The sequence below is a fragment of the Spea bombifrons genome, chromosome 3 (assembly GCF_027358695.1).
Source record: "Spea bombifrons isolate aSpeBom1 chromosome 3, aSpeBom1.2.pri, whole genome shotgun sequence".
Taxonomy (NCBI): Eukaryota; Metazoa; Chordata; class Amphibia; order Anura; family Pelobatidae; genus Spea; species Spea bombifrons.
The window spans coordinates 14,645,921-14,659,755 of NC_071089.1; the positions used below are offsets into that span (position 1 = coordinate 14,645,921).

The following is a 13,835-nucleotide window of genomic DNA, read 5'->3' on the forward strand; positions in this document are numbered from 1 at the left end:
CGTAAGGGTGTGATACTGGGTTAATCATTGAGGCTTGGGGTAGCCAAGAAATACCATTACATAAGTTATGGTGGGTAAAGATGATGGAAAACCCTTCCACTTAAATTTAAGGGATAGTAGAAGTTTATTAAACACTCATCTACAGACAAGCCAGAAAGCTTGTTTTTCCCTCAGAAATCTCATGGTGCTGCCACAACCACAAGGGGTTCTGGGTAAGCGCATGCAAATAAGGTTAACAACTATCACCTTTGATAGTTTCATAATAATTCTAATATATATATATATATATATATATATATATATATACACATATACACTGATGTGTTTTGTTTTACAATTGCTGCAAATTCGGTAAAAAAAGAAAAAAAATATCTCCATTTGTGTAATGTCGTCTATGATTTGCAAACATATCTTAAAATGAGTCGGCAGCTGGCTGGGATGACTGGATCAGGGGGTCACCTATAATCACCCCAGAAAATATCCCCAATGTGAGAGTCAGCCTGGTGCCTGACTGGGGGGCATGTGCATGAGCTCTATGTCTAGACTGGCATTCTAAGTGCATAAAAAAACATGTGTGTTTAGGGTTTTGTGGAAAGACAAAAAGGTTTTTTGCTTAGGGTGCTATTTATTTGGCCGAGGACTGGCCTTAAGTCTAGCATCCCTTCCAAGAGATTCTAAAGCTCAATATGTTTATTCTCCATAGACTGAATTGACTGAAAACCCATATTAAATTCAATACATGAAAAAGGGTGCAGCAGTGGAGATTATCTGTTCTCAACTGAACATGTGCAGTGTGGAAACGGTAGGTTCCTCCAAAGGGTTTAGAAAATGGTGCTACAATGTATTTTATATTATTCAAAAACATGTCCTCCTATTAATTGACTAGTAATGGACACAAATGTTTAAAAAAGATCATTATAAACACAGCAGCAGCTATTACAAGCGACACAGAGCCACAGATAACAGAAAGGCCTTGGGATCCGGTGCCTGTATTCTACCCCATACTCTGCACTCTACCTGCATCTGGAACTGGAAGAATTTAACCGACGCAGAGAAATCAGCAAGCATTAAAAATGAACAATCAAATGGTCTACCTTCTTCCAAACTCGACTCCTCAGCATATTTTGCTTTTCAAATATATTTTATTAAGCATTTTTGAAAAATATACAAAAACCTACAGTGTTGCTACATTTTTTATCTAGATGAGATTGCCTATACAAAAATCTGTATTGCTGTATTAGCTCCAGAGAAGAGAGTCAAAAAAAAAAACTGTGTGATACCTTTTACTGAACCAGGTTCTTACATTTAAATTACCTAGAAGCAATGGCCTACTAGAAGGTATCTTTGGAGATCCAGGGCTTTGGCTGAATGAGCAATTCCATTAGAAACCTTGAAATCTCACACAAACAAGATCTAACAGCGCCTGACATTGAGTATACCGCGCATGCTTACTGGAAAGCAGGAGAATGCATTCGACCGATGTGTTTCACTGATGCGTGATGAGCTTTATTGTGGTCAAGGTCTGGTTTAAATATCTAGAGGTTATCAACTATTGGATCATGATACTTTTAATGAACATTAACACCAATTAAGACTTAGATGGCTCATTGAATCAAGCCCCCAGTCTGCTTAAAAAGTGAAGCATTTTGGTAGTTATAATCGACTCCACTGGTTCCCTTTTTCCATGGCAAGGATGTCAAATAAACTTTTATTATTTTTTTTTTCCTTAGAGTGCAATATCATCTCCACCAGCCAATCTTTATCTCACGTCTTTATGATGGCTATTAATGAACACATAACCAGAAATTGCTTGCAAAGAACAGGTCGCAGATTGCTGGAAACATGGCTTCCTGGTTCACTTTATGAATTCTCCTTATGAACTGCAGACAACGACTTAAGACTTACATAGACAGAACTGTCCTTCAGTTTTAATTAAACAATGTGAGGAAAGTAACAAAAATGTATCACCTCAGCAGTACCAGGAAAGAACATCTAATTCCTCATCTTTCAACACCTCAGGCTCCAAAATGTAGGTTATAAACGCTATAGGAGCGGAAAGTACTGATTCTGAAATAGTGTGTGTCTATGCAGAATAACTGTGTTAAGCAGTAAAAGGGTAAATCACGGTAAAGCATTGTTCCTACCGTAATAAAAATATAATCATAAAAAAAAACTTGAAATTGTGCTGTTGCCTTATTTTCTAAAGAGAGACGGGTTTAAAGAGCTGCCATGGCAGGCTAGATGTCCAGAATTTGCGAGGTTAGGGAGCCAAGAAGACTGAGTTTGATTGATGTTTTTTCAGTATTTTGTACCAGAAGGACTGCGGAGATTCTGCATGCCTTGAACTTATGTCACTTTCTGAATTACAAAAAAAGTAAAAGGGCACAGCTTTATAATATCTTTAGTTCTAATTACATCTCTCATAGCTAGAAGGAACAAGCAAGAGCCCATGAAAGACGGTTACTCTAGATAATCGTACATAATATGTTATCCTAAAGCAAAAAAACAGAAATATGTTCTATAGCTTGTAGTCTATCCTAAAATTAGCTCATTTATCAAGCTTTTGAACAGTTTTTAAATCTAGGGGGAAAATCCACAAATATTTTATTAGAACTTCTGAAGATACACAGTGTCTGAGAGAACAGCTAAAGCCGAGTTATTTAGCCATGTCTCGAATAGGATAGGGCAGTCATCCTATATGTCAGCATATATGGAATAAACTGTCTAACCAATATTACATCTGTAATGTCTAACAAAAACATAGAATATGGTGTTAGGTAGGAACCATTAAGCCTATCTACTCTGCTTAATTTGTCTGATATAAAGATAGTACCTTTCACCTGTTCCTTGGTCTTGGGCTATGTAGGATTGCCATGATTCTTTAAATTTCTACACCTCTACCACTTCTGGTGGGCTGGTATTCCACTTCCTTCCTTCCTTCCTACCACCAAACTTCCTTCCATTTCATTGAAGCCACAGATCCTCTAGCTCTTGTCCTAGCATGTCTCCTCCTTTGAAATATACTTCCCCCTTGTACTTTGCTGAACCCTTTATTTATTGTTTTTATCACATGTCCTCTCGCCATTATCTTCTCCAAGAGGACATATAAACAATACAAAACAAGCACAACTCACAGCAGGGGAATGTTCTTTAAAAACATCTTGAACCCATTAATCTTTAATTTGCTATCACAAGTGTTCTATAAAGTAACACTTGAAGTAACCAGTAATAGTCAAAATTGGCTGCACTGAAACCTTAATTTGTTAGTACTTAAAGTCATCTTAGATTAGACACTTAAGTATGACACAAATGTAAAATAAAATAGAAAATTGGATGCATGATTAAATCTCCTTAGAGCAATGGGTAAAAGTATTTGAAGACAACAGACGAAAACAGAACCGGTTGCCATTAAATAGGTTATTTCTATTAAAGTGCAAGAGACATAATCTCATGGCAAATATAAAAGCGGACACCCTTAGCTTTATGCATTTTACAAAAATCTGCAAGTAGTCAGCAAGTGCACTATAACTGGACCTCACATTAAGCCCGCCAGTCACAACCGACAGTTCCCACCATTATAAGAACTTATCGGACGCTGGCCCACTGGGCATTTGTCTGGTGCACCGGATGGCAAGTTGGAGCTTGATGTTAAGATGATTTTACATTCCAGTTTTAAGGACTAATAACTTTGCACCCCCCTCCCAAAAAAAAAGCAGCCTGGGACCCCACACCGCAGGAACTAATCTGGTGTAGGAGCACCACTATAGGTAAGTGTGGGAACCATTAGCCACCAGACCACCAGACATTTGCCAGATGGACAACTCTTGTTTCTATCTATCTATCTATCTATCTATCTATCTATCTATCTATCTATCTATCTATCTATCTACAATCCATTATAAATTTTTCTGCATATCTTGTGAATAAAACTGGGCAGCGATTGCTTTAAAAAATATGGACTGTCAGGAGCATTATTGAAATGCACATCTCCGGCTTTTTTTGCAGATCAGCATATGCCTCGCCTCCAAATCGTGGCAATATGCAAACAGTTTACTCTTCTCATTTATTTCCACCTTGACCATATGTAGTAGCTGCATTTTGCCACAGGGTGGAACACATTGCTTACTTAATTGAATGACTTTGTAATTTATCTGACAGTTTGGTTAAACCCTATGCCAGTTTTGCTCCACCAGCAACAGAGCAATCTGGAGGCATTAAACTCGGTAGCCAACAGACAAAGCAGTTTGGTGCATAAAACTGAATATAGATATTACTTGCAAGATCAGGATTTTCACAGCATTCCATCTAAAAAACATTGTATGTGTTACAATGTCTCTTCACTTTTTTTCATATTTCTTTACTGCTCAATAACAGGTAAGTAGAACGTCTTCATCTCTAGGATACCGACCGTAATGTGATATTGCATTGTGATAGACGCGGTTTTAGATTACGACCTACGCCTTGCAGATTAGGCTCATCCAGAGCCGAAAGACTGAATTATGTGTTGGTTGCAGGAATTCATAAAACCTGACATCTGAGAATATAACAATATTATATAATAAAATTGAAGTCATGGCCTCAAAGGTGCTCTTAATTCCAGGACATTGCCACATTTATTGCAAACCACTAGTCATTTCAGCAATGTATGTGTTATTTTTTAATTTTACCTTGAAATGCTTTTTAGGACTAAGGATATGGATTACAGCAACATTTGTGGTAATAGCTGCCTGTTAGCTCCCCCATCATTTTTTCCTACTTAACTGATATCTCAAGATATCATTTCAGTACCTACTAGTTGTGTATCAATTAGGTAGTAATAATAATAATAACAAATTAAGATATTTTATAAAATTTCTCTAAGGCTCTACAGTGGCTGAATGAGATGGCGCTGAAGGGGATTATGTGATATAAAAAATCAAGCCATTCCGATTCATCTTCCAGTATGATCTGAAAACCGCGTTTCTTTCAGAGACGGTGCGCCACATGCAGAGGTGGGCTGGCACAGCACATAAGGGGGCAACTGATTGCTGGGCCGATCCAAAATTCTTAAAACACGGATGATCACCGAGTAAATAGTGGCTGTTCAAAAAGTATCTGAACGAGGTTAAAAAGCAAAGGAATAAGGGGGTAAAAGAGGAAGGGGGTAAGGGAGTAACTACGTATGTATGTTAGTATGTGTGCGTGTGTTAGAGTGGAATGATATTGAGAGTGATGGATCGTAAATCTTTTGACATTATTTTGTAGATTATGACCTTCCCCATATTGCCTGCATGAATTGGAGTATAAAATTTAGCCCCAACAGACACGTAGAAATGTAGTTTGAAGAATATCATTTCATACTTTCCAAGAGCAAACGCATCTTAGTCATTCCTGGAGTATTAAAAAAAATATGGATAGGATTAAAGATGCCTCATGCAATGTGTTGTCCCTTCAGTACAACTATAAGAGATTAAAAAATGAAAGACATTGTCAAGCTCCAATTAAAATTCTTCAAACAAAGGTCAATAACCTACCTCTTTCACAAGAGCGTCCCAGGTAGCCGGTACCTGAACAATCACAGACATATCTGTTCCATCCATCTCTACAAACGCCATTGTTTTTACATGGGTTGTTCAGGCAAGGCTTTGCGGTTTCTCTGGAGCATGAGGGTTTCACCCCAGCTGTACCCTGAAGCTCAGCCATCTGACGAATATCTTTGCTTTGGCCATCAATAAACAAATCTCGTATGCATCCAACATATCCGTAGTTTAGAAGAGCTGTCCATACTTCAGTTGGAAACACCAAACCAGCTTTATTTTCAGGTAAACCCCCCAAATACAAATCATCATCAAGGTCAAGAATTTCACTTTCACCCGGGGCTGTGTAAGGTGTGCGTATAGTGTTGACAGAAATGGTACCTGTAATTGACAAAAGACAGAAAGTTAACATTATTTAAACATTAATTACCTTAAGTTTTAATAAGTAACACATCAAAACCCTGGGAGAGAAAAAAGCATGGAAAGTGGCCAGATCTAGGTGTGTGGTGGGAAAAGCTTAACAGTTTCAAAGTTAAAGACATATGGTACCTTAACCCCATAGGGTGTCCAAATTGGACTGAAGGTATTGGGTACCCTGTATTAGTAATTGAGTATTGTGTGTCATTAGCATTCCATGATTATGTCATGTACAATGAGCCAAATATATTAAATATATTGTACTGCATATAAATATACTATGTTTAATAAATATGTAAATATAGAAACTATATGATTTGCCTGGGAGTGTCAATCTACTGCAGTAAAGGTACATATTGACGACATAGATGCTCAATTGCAGTAAGGGATGGCGTTATTCCTCAAGAGTTTTCCTAATATTATGTAATATTATCATTTTTGATACATCATAACATAAAAGCTTGCATGGACCAGTATGAAACCCACAAGTATTTAAAATTCAAAACTATTTTCGAAATGGCATTTTTTTGTATAGAGACAAAAAGGGATTATGAAACTGTATAACGCATCCCACCGAGGTTGCTGCAGAAGACAAATTATTTTGATTTAACATCGATCATGTTACCAGTAGTCCCTGTGTTTACTATTTCCTATCTATGATTCTATATATATATATATATATATATATATATATAAAACAATGTTTGAAATAAACTTGGCATATGAAGTATTAAGTCTAACTTGGAATGAGTCTAGCTACTATGCTAAACTATTAGTCAACTACAGAATGGATATATTGTTTTCTATGGTGATTACTTCACTTCCCCAAAACCAAATCATAAAAAAGAAACAACCTAGCTTCCAATTGGAGCCCTCTCTAACTAAACAGTGATGGCCCAGACTGGCCAGCCTAATCACCCACTAACTCGACCTCCTAGCCAGACCCAGCTAAGCCAGGCTCTGGAAAACCTCCCCCAGAGAGCACACAAAAAGGTCCAGGCAGGTATTGCCTCACTTGGCTCAGGGATGGTCATCCTCAGGGCCTCTCCTTGCCCTGGGAGCACAGAGAAACTTCATCTTCCCCCAACAGTCTCTCTGATGATCAAGCTTTAGGGGATTTTAACGCCAAGCACCTGTGCCTGATGCAGGCCCCATAGGAATCCCCAAGAAGATCCTGCAGACCTCTAACCTCTTGGAGAAGCCGGCATGGATTTTCCATATAATGAGGGAACAGAGCATTGGCCCACCCTGCTCTCCAATGGCTCCACCACAGGGACCCATATGTATGATCTGCAGAACATCTGTACCCAAATACCATGCTTATCCTCTCCCTCGGGTTTACAGCCTCACAGTACATAAATATATTCTCTTGCTTTTTTAAAATATAACAAATTTCTTTTGATTTTGAGATACTAATTATGAAGAGAGACTAAAAAAGTTAAAATTATATACACTGGAAAAACGGCGTCTCAGAGGGGATATGATAACATTATATAAATATATGCAGGGCCAATATAAAAAGCTCTTCAGTGACCTGTTCATTAACAGAAATATACAAAGAACAAGAGGTCACCCTCTGAGACTGGAAGAGCGCAGGTTTCATAGACGACAAAGGAAGGGATTCTTCACAGTGAGGACAATTAAGGTATGGAATTCACTTCCAAGGGAGGTAGTGTTATCCAATACATTAGATACCTTCAAAAGGGGCCTCGATATTTTCTTAGGCACGATATACAGGGATATAAATAGAATAATATTAATATTTTAGAGCTTCTGGATCCAAGGAGAAATCCGATTGCCTCTTGGAGTCAAGAAGGATTTTTTTCCCCTGATGGCAGAATTCGAAGTAGCTTAATTAGGGTTTTTTTGCCTTCTTTTGGATCAAGAATAGAAAGGTTAGGTAGAAGGGTTGAACTTGATGGACTTAGGTCTTTTTTCAACCTTATGAACTATGCAACTATGTATATAGGATTGTCTTCATTTTTTTGTAACAGTTGCATGCCAATAACAGGAATGGAAAGAAACAGAGAGGGGGTTACCGGAGTGAAATATGTTTTCAATTACTATAAACCTTGATAAATCTGTGACTTGGGGTTCTGAGTAAGCCGTAGATTAACCAACCCAAAGATTCTGGACATATGCTATTTTAATATAATAATATTGATGTCTCAAATCATGTTAAACATCCTTAAGGGATATCTTTGATGTTTGTAAGTCTATTGGAGTCTTACGAAACCCTAACATTAATGTGCCATGTAGCCGCTGTGGACAGACTTTTTCATCTGTTATATAGCTTCCATCTTTTCTTTCCTGCATCGCTGACAATATCGTAGAGCAAATCTAGCCAAAAAAACTCCCACAGGTACACTTTAATGAGTTCTTCAATGATTCATTATTTCAGCAATTTTGTTTTCTTAAATCACTTCTGAAATAATGAAGCCATTTTTCCAACACATTTTTTGTATTCTTTGTGTTAGCCCAAGGTAACAAAATTACCTTTCATTTTAATTTACAAATAACATTTTTTAGAATCTGAATGGAATGAGTTAAAACACATCAGTTATATGTTCTTTATTTCAAAATAAATATTGACTTTATCCAATGCTCACCCTTCAATATCAGATAGTGTATATCAGCAAATACTCTAACTTGGATTGTACAATAAAAAGAAGAGTGAATTTGTTTTGTAGTAAAATCTAAGCATTTAGTTTGCTGGCCAAAAGTAAAATGTATTTGTTATTGTCATTAATTAGACATTTAAAGATTATATTAATAAACGTTATTTTCTTAGATTGTCATTTTTGTTAGATTGTTAATCCAATTATAATTTATTATGTAAAATATTAAAAATATTAAAAACAGAATTAAATCATTATATTTATTATTATTATTTTTTTAATTATTATTATAGAATAACAGATCATTTTGAGTATCATATTTATCAGAAATAGATTCTGACAGCAGATACGTATCAGTCTTCCTTTTTAGCGCTATATTAGCAAGTCATAAAAACCAGTTATTAGTTATGTTACTTTAAACTCTTAATTCTAATAATTCTTCTAATATTGAGCGTCCTCTAATTCATATTTGATTTTTATGGTTCTTAGTGATACATTAATGTTCATAAAAGGTAAAAACACTCAAATACATTGAATGTGTACAATGTTTTTTACATCTAGCTATTGTCGTCCACAGATTCTAAAGAAAGGATATAAATAAATATAGATAGATAGTACTTTTGTATTAACCAGATACATATGTTTTAGCCCAAGTCTTTTTTCAGATTTTTTTTCTTATATCTTTTTGTGTGTTGTGTGACGTTGCAGTTCACGTTATGAATATGAGGATAAATATAATATTTTGGATCACAATGGATAATATATATATATGGATAGATATCATGTGTGTATGTGCATATATGTCATTTTAATCTTATTCAAGGCAAAGAAATGTAATTTCCTGACGGAGAGAAGGAGATGATTCATTATGCTCTGTCAAAGGTTAACAAATCCATCCTGGCTATAACTCAAATGTAACTGTAATAGGAGCATGATGAATAACCCCACAGCCAGATAGTGTATTGCTTTATATAGCATTAAATGGGTTCATCTATCTCTTTGGAGCATCTCAGCCTGTGGGGTGCAGAGAAACTCATCTGGACACTTAAGTCAGTAAGATAGCTCTTTTAATTTCTAAATATATTTAAATTGTTTGTGGACGTAATTCTTGGTATAACAGACTGTTGGGAGTAGTAGTTTTTTTTACAGTTTTGTATAGTTTATGAATACATATAAAAATGTGTCCTTTTTTAATTCAAAACACAAAAGGTTTATGTACAGAAGTAGCATTTACCGCCAGTCTCTCTAGGGTCTGTTCAAGTTTTGGGTTAACTCTATTGACCAGGTTAAACTGACCAGGCTAAACAGAAGTCACAGACTCTCTCGTGTTACAAAATGGTACTTATGAATTGCTTTCAAATAGATTTGAGGGCATAGAACTATATATTTTGGGGGTTAAGGAAAGGGCACCTAGGTTGAATGAGAGCTCATACACCCTTTACACCAATTAGTAAGATATTTTTTTAAAAAAATGCTAAACCCAAAATATATTGGAGGTGAGTGGCAAGTACACCACTCTCTTCCTCTTTAAGTCAGTGGTCTTCAACCATCTGGTGTAGCATGGACACCAGCGGCCATTTTGGAATCCGTTGAAACTGGGGGCAGATTGGAAACTTTTTGTTTCTATATCTTGTTTTAATGTCTGGCTTTTTACAATTATTTATTTTTGAGATGCTGCCTTTCAGGGGCATTATTTCTAGATGGCCTCTAAGGTACAAAAAATAATAATATTCTTTGTGTATAAAGAGGGTGGATGTAAATTTGTACTCCTGTTTTCTGTTTGTATTTGTTGTTTATTCATTAATATTTTATTTTACATATTTTTTGCCTTTTTAACTGTTTAATTTTGTTTCATGGGTGGTTGGGGCATTTCACCTTGCATTCCCCTAATTAACTTTGATCCAACTTGCATTTACAACTCACCTTCGATGTGTGGGTTGATGAATCCCTAGGTTGCTTGCTTTATAGAAGCAATACCTTTGCAATGACTATAGTCCAACTTCAGTTTTAGTTGGTGCCCCCTTCTACCTTCCTTTCCATGTATGTATGTGTATATATATATATATATATATATATATATATATATATATATATATATATATATATATATATATATATATATATATATTATAATGTATAAGCTTGCAAGAGCAGGGACCTCTTCTCCTTTGGACCAGTTTGTTATTGTATGTGTTTTTGTATGTGAAATAGTTCTACTGACTGTAACAGCCCTGCGGAATCTGCTGGCGCTTTATAAATAAATCTAATCATATATATGTATATATAAAATTATTTCTGTTATGTTTTAAAAAAGAAAAATTACCTGTTCGTCCATCCCGCTGGAAATCTACATGATACCATTCTCCGTCATTTACTTTTTTCTGCAATGCTTTTGTCTTAATAGTTCCTGACCCCATGTCCAAAAGCAGGTAAAGCTGACCATCTAGCATCTCAATGGCAAAAAAGTCAACTTTGATCATTTGTGGGTTTTTGGCATCCTTCTGATGTCTGGGTTTTCCGTGGCTAAAAAGTATCAGTCCATTTGGTTCTGTTGTTCGGAAATCGAATGATATCGAGCCAGTTTTTTTAGCATTCCATTTTGGCAAAGAGATAAAAGATTCTGGTGTTTCAAAAGTGATTGGTTCCAAAGTTGCCACGTTTTCACATTTAAATGCAACAATACCATGGACCTTCATTTTAGGATCACCTTGCTTAGCAAGTCGGGACAATTCAAGCCTCACGTCATTGTTTTTATAAACAACCTGCAAACATAAAAATATATATAACATATTAAACACTATGTAAAATTACACCATGGTGCATATTAAGGACATTTTAACATACTAACTATGTATAACAATTTAATGAACATTTTGAATTCCAGTTTTAAAGTGACAGCAATGTTCATTTTTTTTCTATAGCGGCATCACTTAAAGCGACAGAGCCAGACAATAACCTGTTATTAAAATTACTGTGGATTTTAAAATAATATGCATTTATGTATACTTTCCTATATGTTTAACCTTATTTTCAAATGTATGACTAAACCAAAACAACAAAGATAACATTAGATATATATCCCCTCTATCTTTCTCTTGGAGTATTTTCCGTGATCCTACATGTTCACAATCCAAATAGCCATTTTACTGGGCTCACTGGGACATCACTGGGTAGAGCCTAAGTTCTAAGTGATAACCAGGCCCGGACTGGCCATTGGGCACACCGGGCATTTGCCCGGTGGGCCGGGCCACGGCAGGGCCGCATTGACTTAGGGGCTGATGGAGCTGCAGCTCCAGGCCCCTACCCTACCTACGGCCGCGTTAACGCAGGGCATAAGGGGCACCTGCCCCTTAAGCCCGCCGCAACTGCGACCGGGTCCGCCACTCTAAGGGGCCGGAAAGTCCCCATCAAGGCCTGCCTTACGGGTCTGCGGACGCACAGGGTTGAGATTAAAACATCGGGGTTTTTTAAACTTTATTTAACATCCTCCTTGTTAAATAAAGTTTTTTTAACTTTATTTAACATGGAGGATGTTAAATAAAGTTGAAAAAAAAACCCCGATGGTGGGGCTTCCCGGCCCCTTAGAGCAGGGCCGACCTTTGGGGTGTGCGACCGCACAGGGCGCCACACTCCAGGGGGCGGCGGCGGGGGGCGGTCCGCACCGGGTGCCGCTCATCAGAGGGTGCCAACTTGCGGCACCCGGCACCCCTCCAGAGACGGACAGTAATGTCCGCCGCTGGAGGAGCAGGCTCGCAAGGGAGCGGTATCGGAGGTCTTTAACAGACCTCCGGTTCCCTTGAGTGATTTTAAGCCGGGTTCAACCCGGCTTAAAATCACTCAAGGGAGCCGGAGGTCTGTTAAAGACCTCCGATACCGCTCCCTTGTGATCTGCCCGGCAACAGCTGCTGTGCGCCGGGGTTTGTTGTAAGATCCCGGCGCACAGCACTGAAGCCGCGCCCACCGCTGTCCGTGCCCTCTGACCCGGAAGAAGACAGAGAAGACAGAAGAACTGAAGAAGAGGAAAAGAAGCTGAAAGAAGAAATGAAAGGTAGGAAAGCATTAAGTGAGAGTGGATTGCTATATGTGTGGATTGGTGTGTGTGTGGATTGGTGTGTGTGTGTGGATTGCTATATGTGTGTGTGGATTGGTATATATGTGTGTGGATTGGTATATATGTGTGTGGATTGGTATATATGTGTGGATTGGTATATATGTGGATTAGTATATGTGTGTGGATTAGTATATGTGTGTGGATTAGTATATATGTGTGGATTGGTATGCGTGTGGATTGGTATGCGTGTGGATTGGTATATATGTGTGGATTGGTATATATGTGTGGATTGGTATGCATGTGGATTGGTATGCGTGTGGATTGGTATATATGTGTGGATTGGTATACGTGTGGATTGGTATACGTGTGGATTGGTATGTGTGTGTGGATTGGTATATGTGTGGATTGGTAAGTGTGTGAGAGTGATGGGTGTTATGCTGTACCATTTCCAATGTCTTTTTCATGATCTAATTATGCTCTAAAAGTACATCATAACTCCCATCACTCTATACTGTTCCATACAGTGGCAGAGCTGGGAGGCAGAGGCCTTGCACCCCCACCGCAGGACTCCTGAAAGGTAAGTGAACTTCAAAGAGGGAGAGGGTAGATAGTTAGGAGGGGATAGTTGCGGCGGGCTTAAGGGGCTCTGCGTTAATGCGGCCATATAGGACCAATCAGTCCGGTCCTGACTGGGCCTATTTTAAGGTGGGGGCCTGGAGCTGCAGCTCCATCAGCCCCTAAGTCAATCCTGCCCTGCCACAGGCGCGGTCGCAGTTGCTTCTTGCTCCGGCAACAAGGTAAGTAGGGTGAGGGAGGGGGGTGCAGTGAGAAGGGGCAGAGGGGGGTTAGATAGTGAGAAAGGGGGAGAGGGGATAGATACATATTGAGAAGTGGGGAAGGGGGTTACATAGTGAAAAGGGGGAACATAGTGAGAAGGGGCAGATAAGATGAAGAGAGGGGGTAGTGTGAATGCGTATGACAATGAATTCATGTGAGGATGAATTGCTTGAATGATTTGTGAGACTGCATTAATGAATGTGTTAATGATTTGTGTGAATGATTAAATGCAAAGATGGTACATGAAGGGTGGAACAATAAATACATAAATAAATAAGGGCTGCTCAGGCTTAAATGCCCGGGCCTATTTTTTGTCCCAGTCCGGGCCTGGTGATAACATGATACAACTAGACACTACCACATCTGATCTGGTGTCTAGTTATCTCCGCAGATTCA

The 13,835-nt window shown here is 38.0% G+C and overlaps 1 protein-coding gene across 2 annotated transcripts in view; it reads right to left on the reverse strand.

Moving 5' to 3' along the window:
• The window catches only part of NRXN1 (neurexin 1), a 632,749-nt gene that overhangs the window by 338,537 nt on the left and 280,377 nt on the right, over positions 1-13,835 (reverse strand). For both annotated transcript variants that reach the window (XM_053459665.1, XM_053459664.1), the window contains 2 exons: positions 10,875-11,313; positions 5,514-5,897 (listed from right to left, as the gene is read on the reverse strand). In XM_053459665.1, the coding sequence (XP_053315640.1) occupies positions 5,514-5,897; positions 10,875-11,313 (823 nt within the window). The remainder of the gene's footprint in view (positions 1-5,513; positions 5,898-10,874; positions 11,314-13,835) is intronic.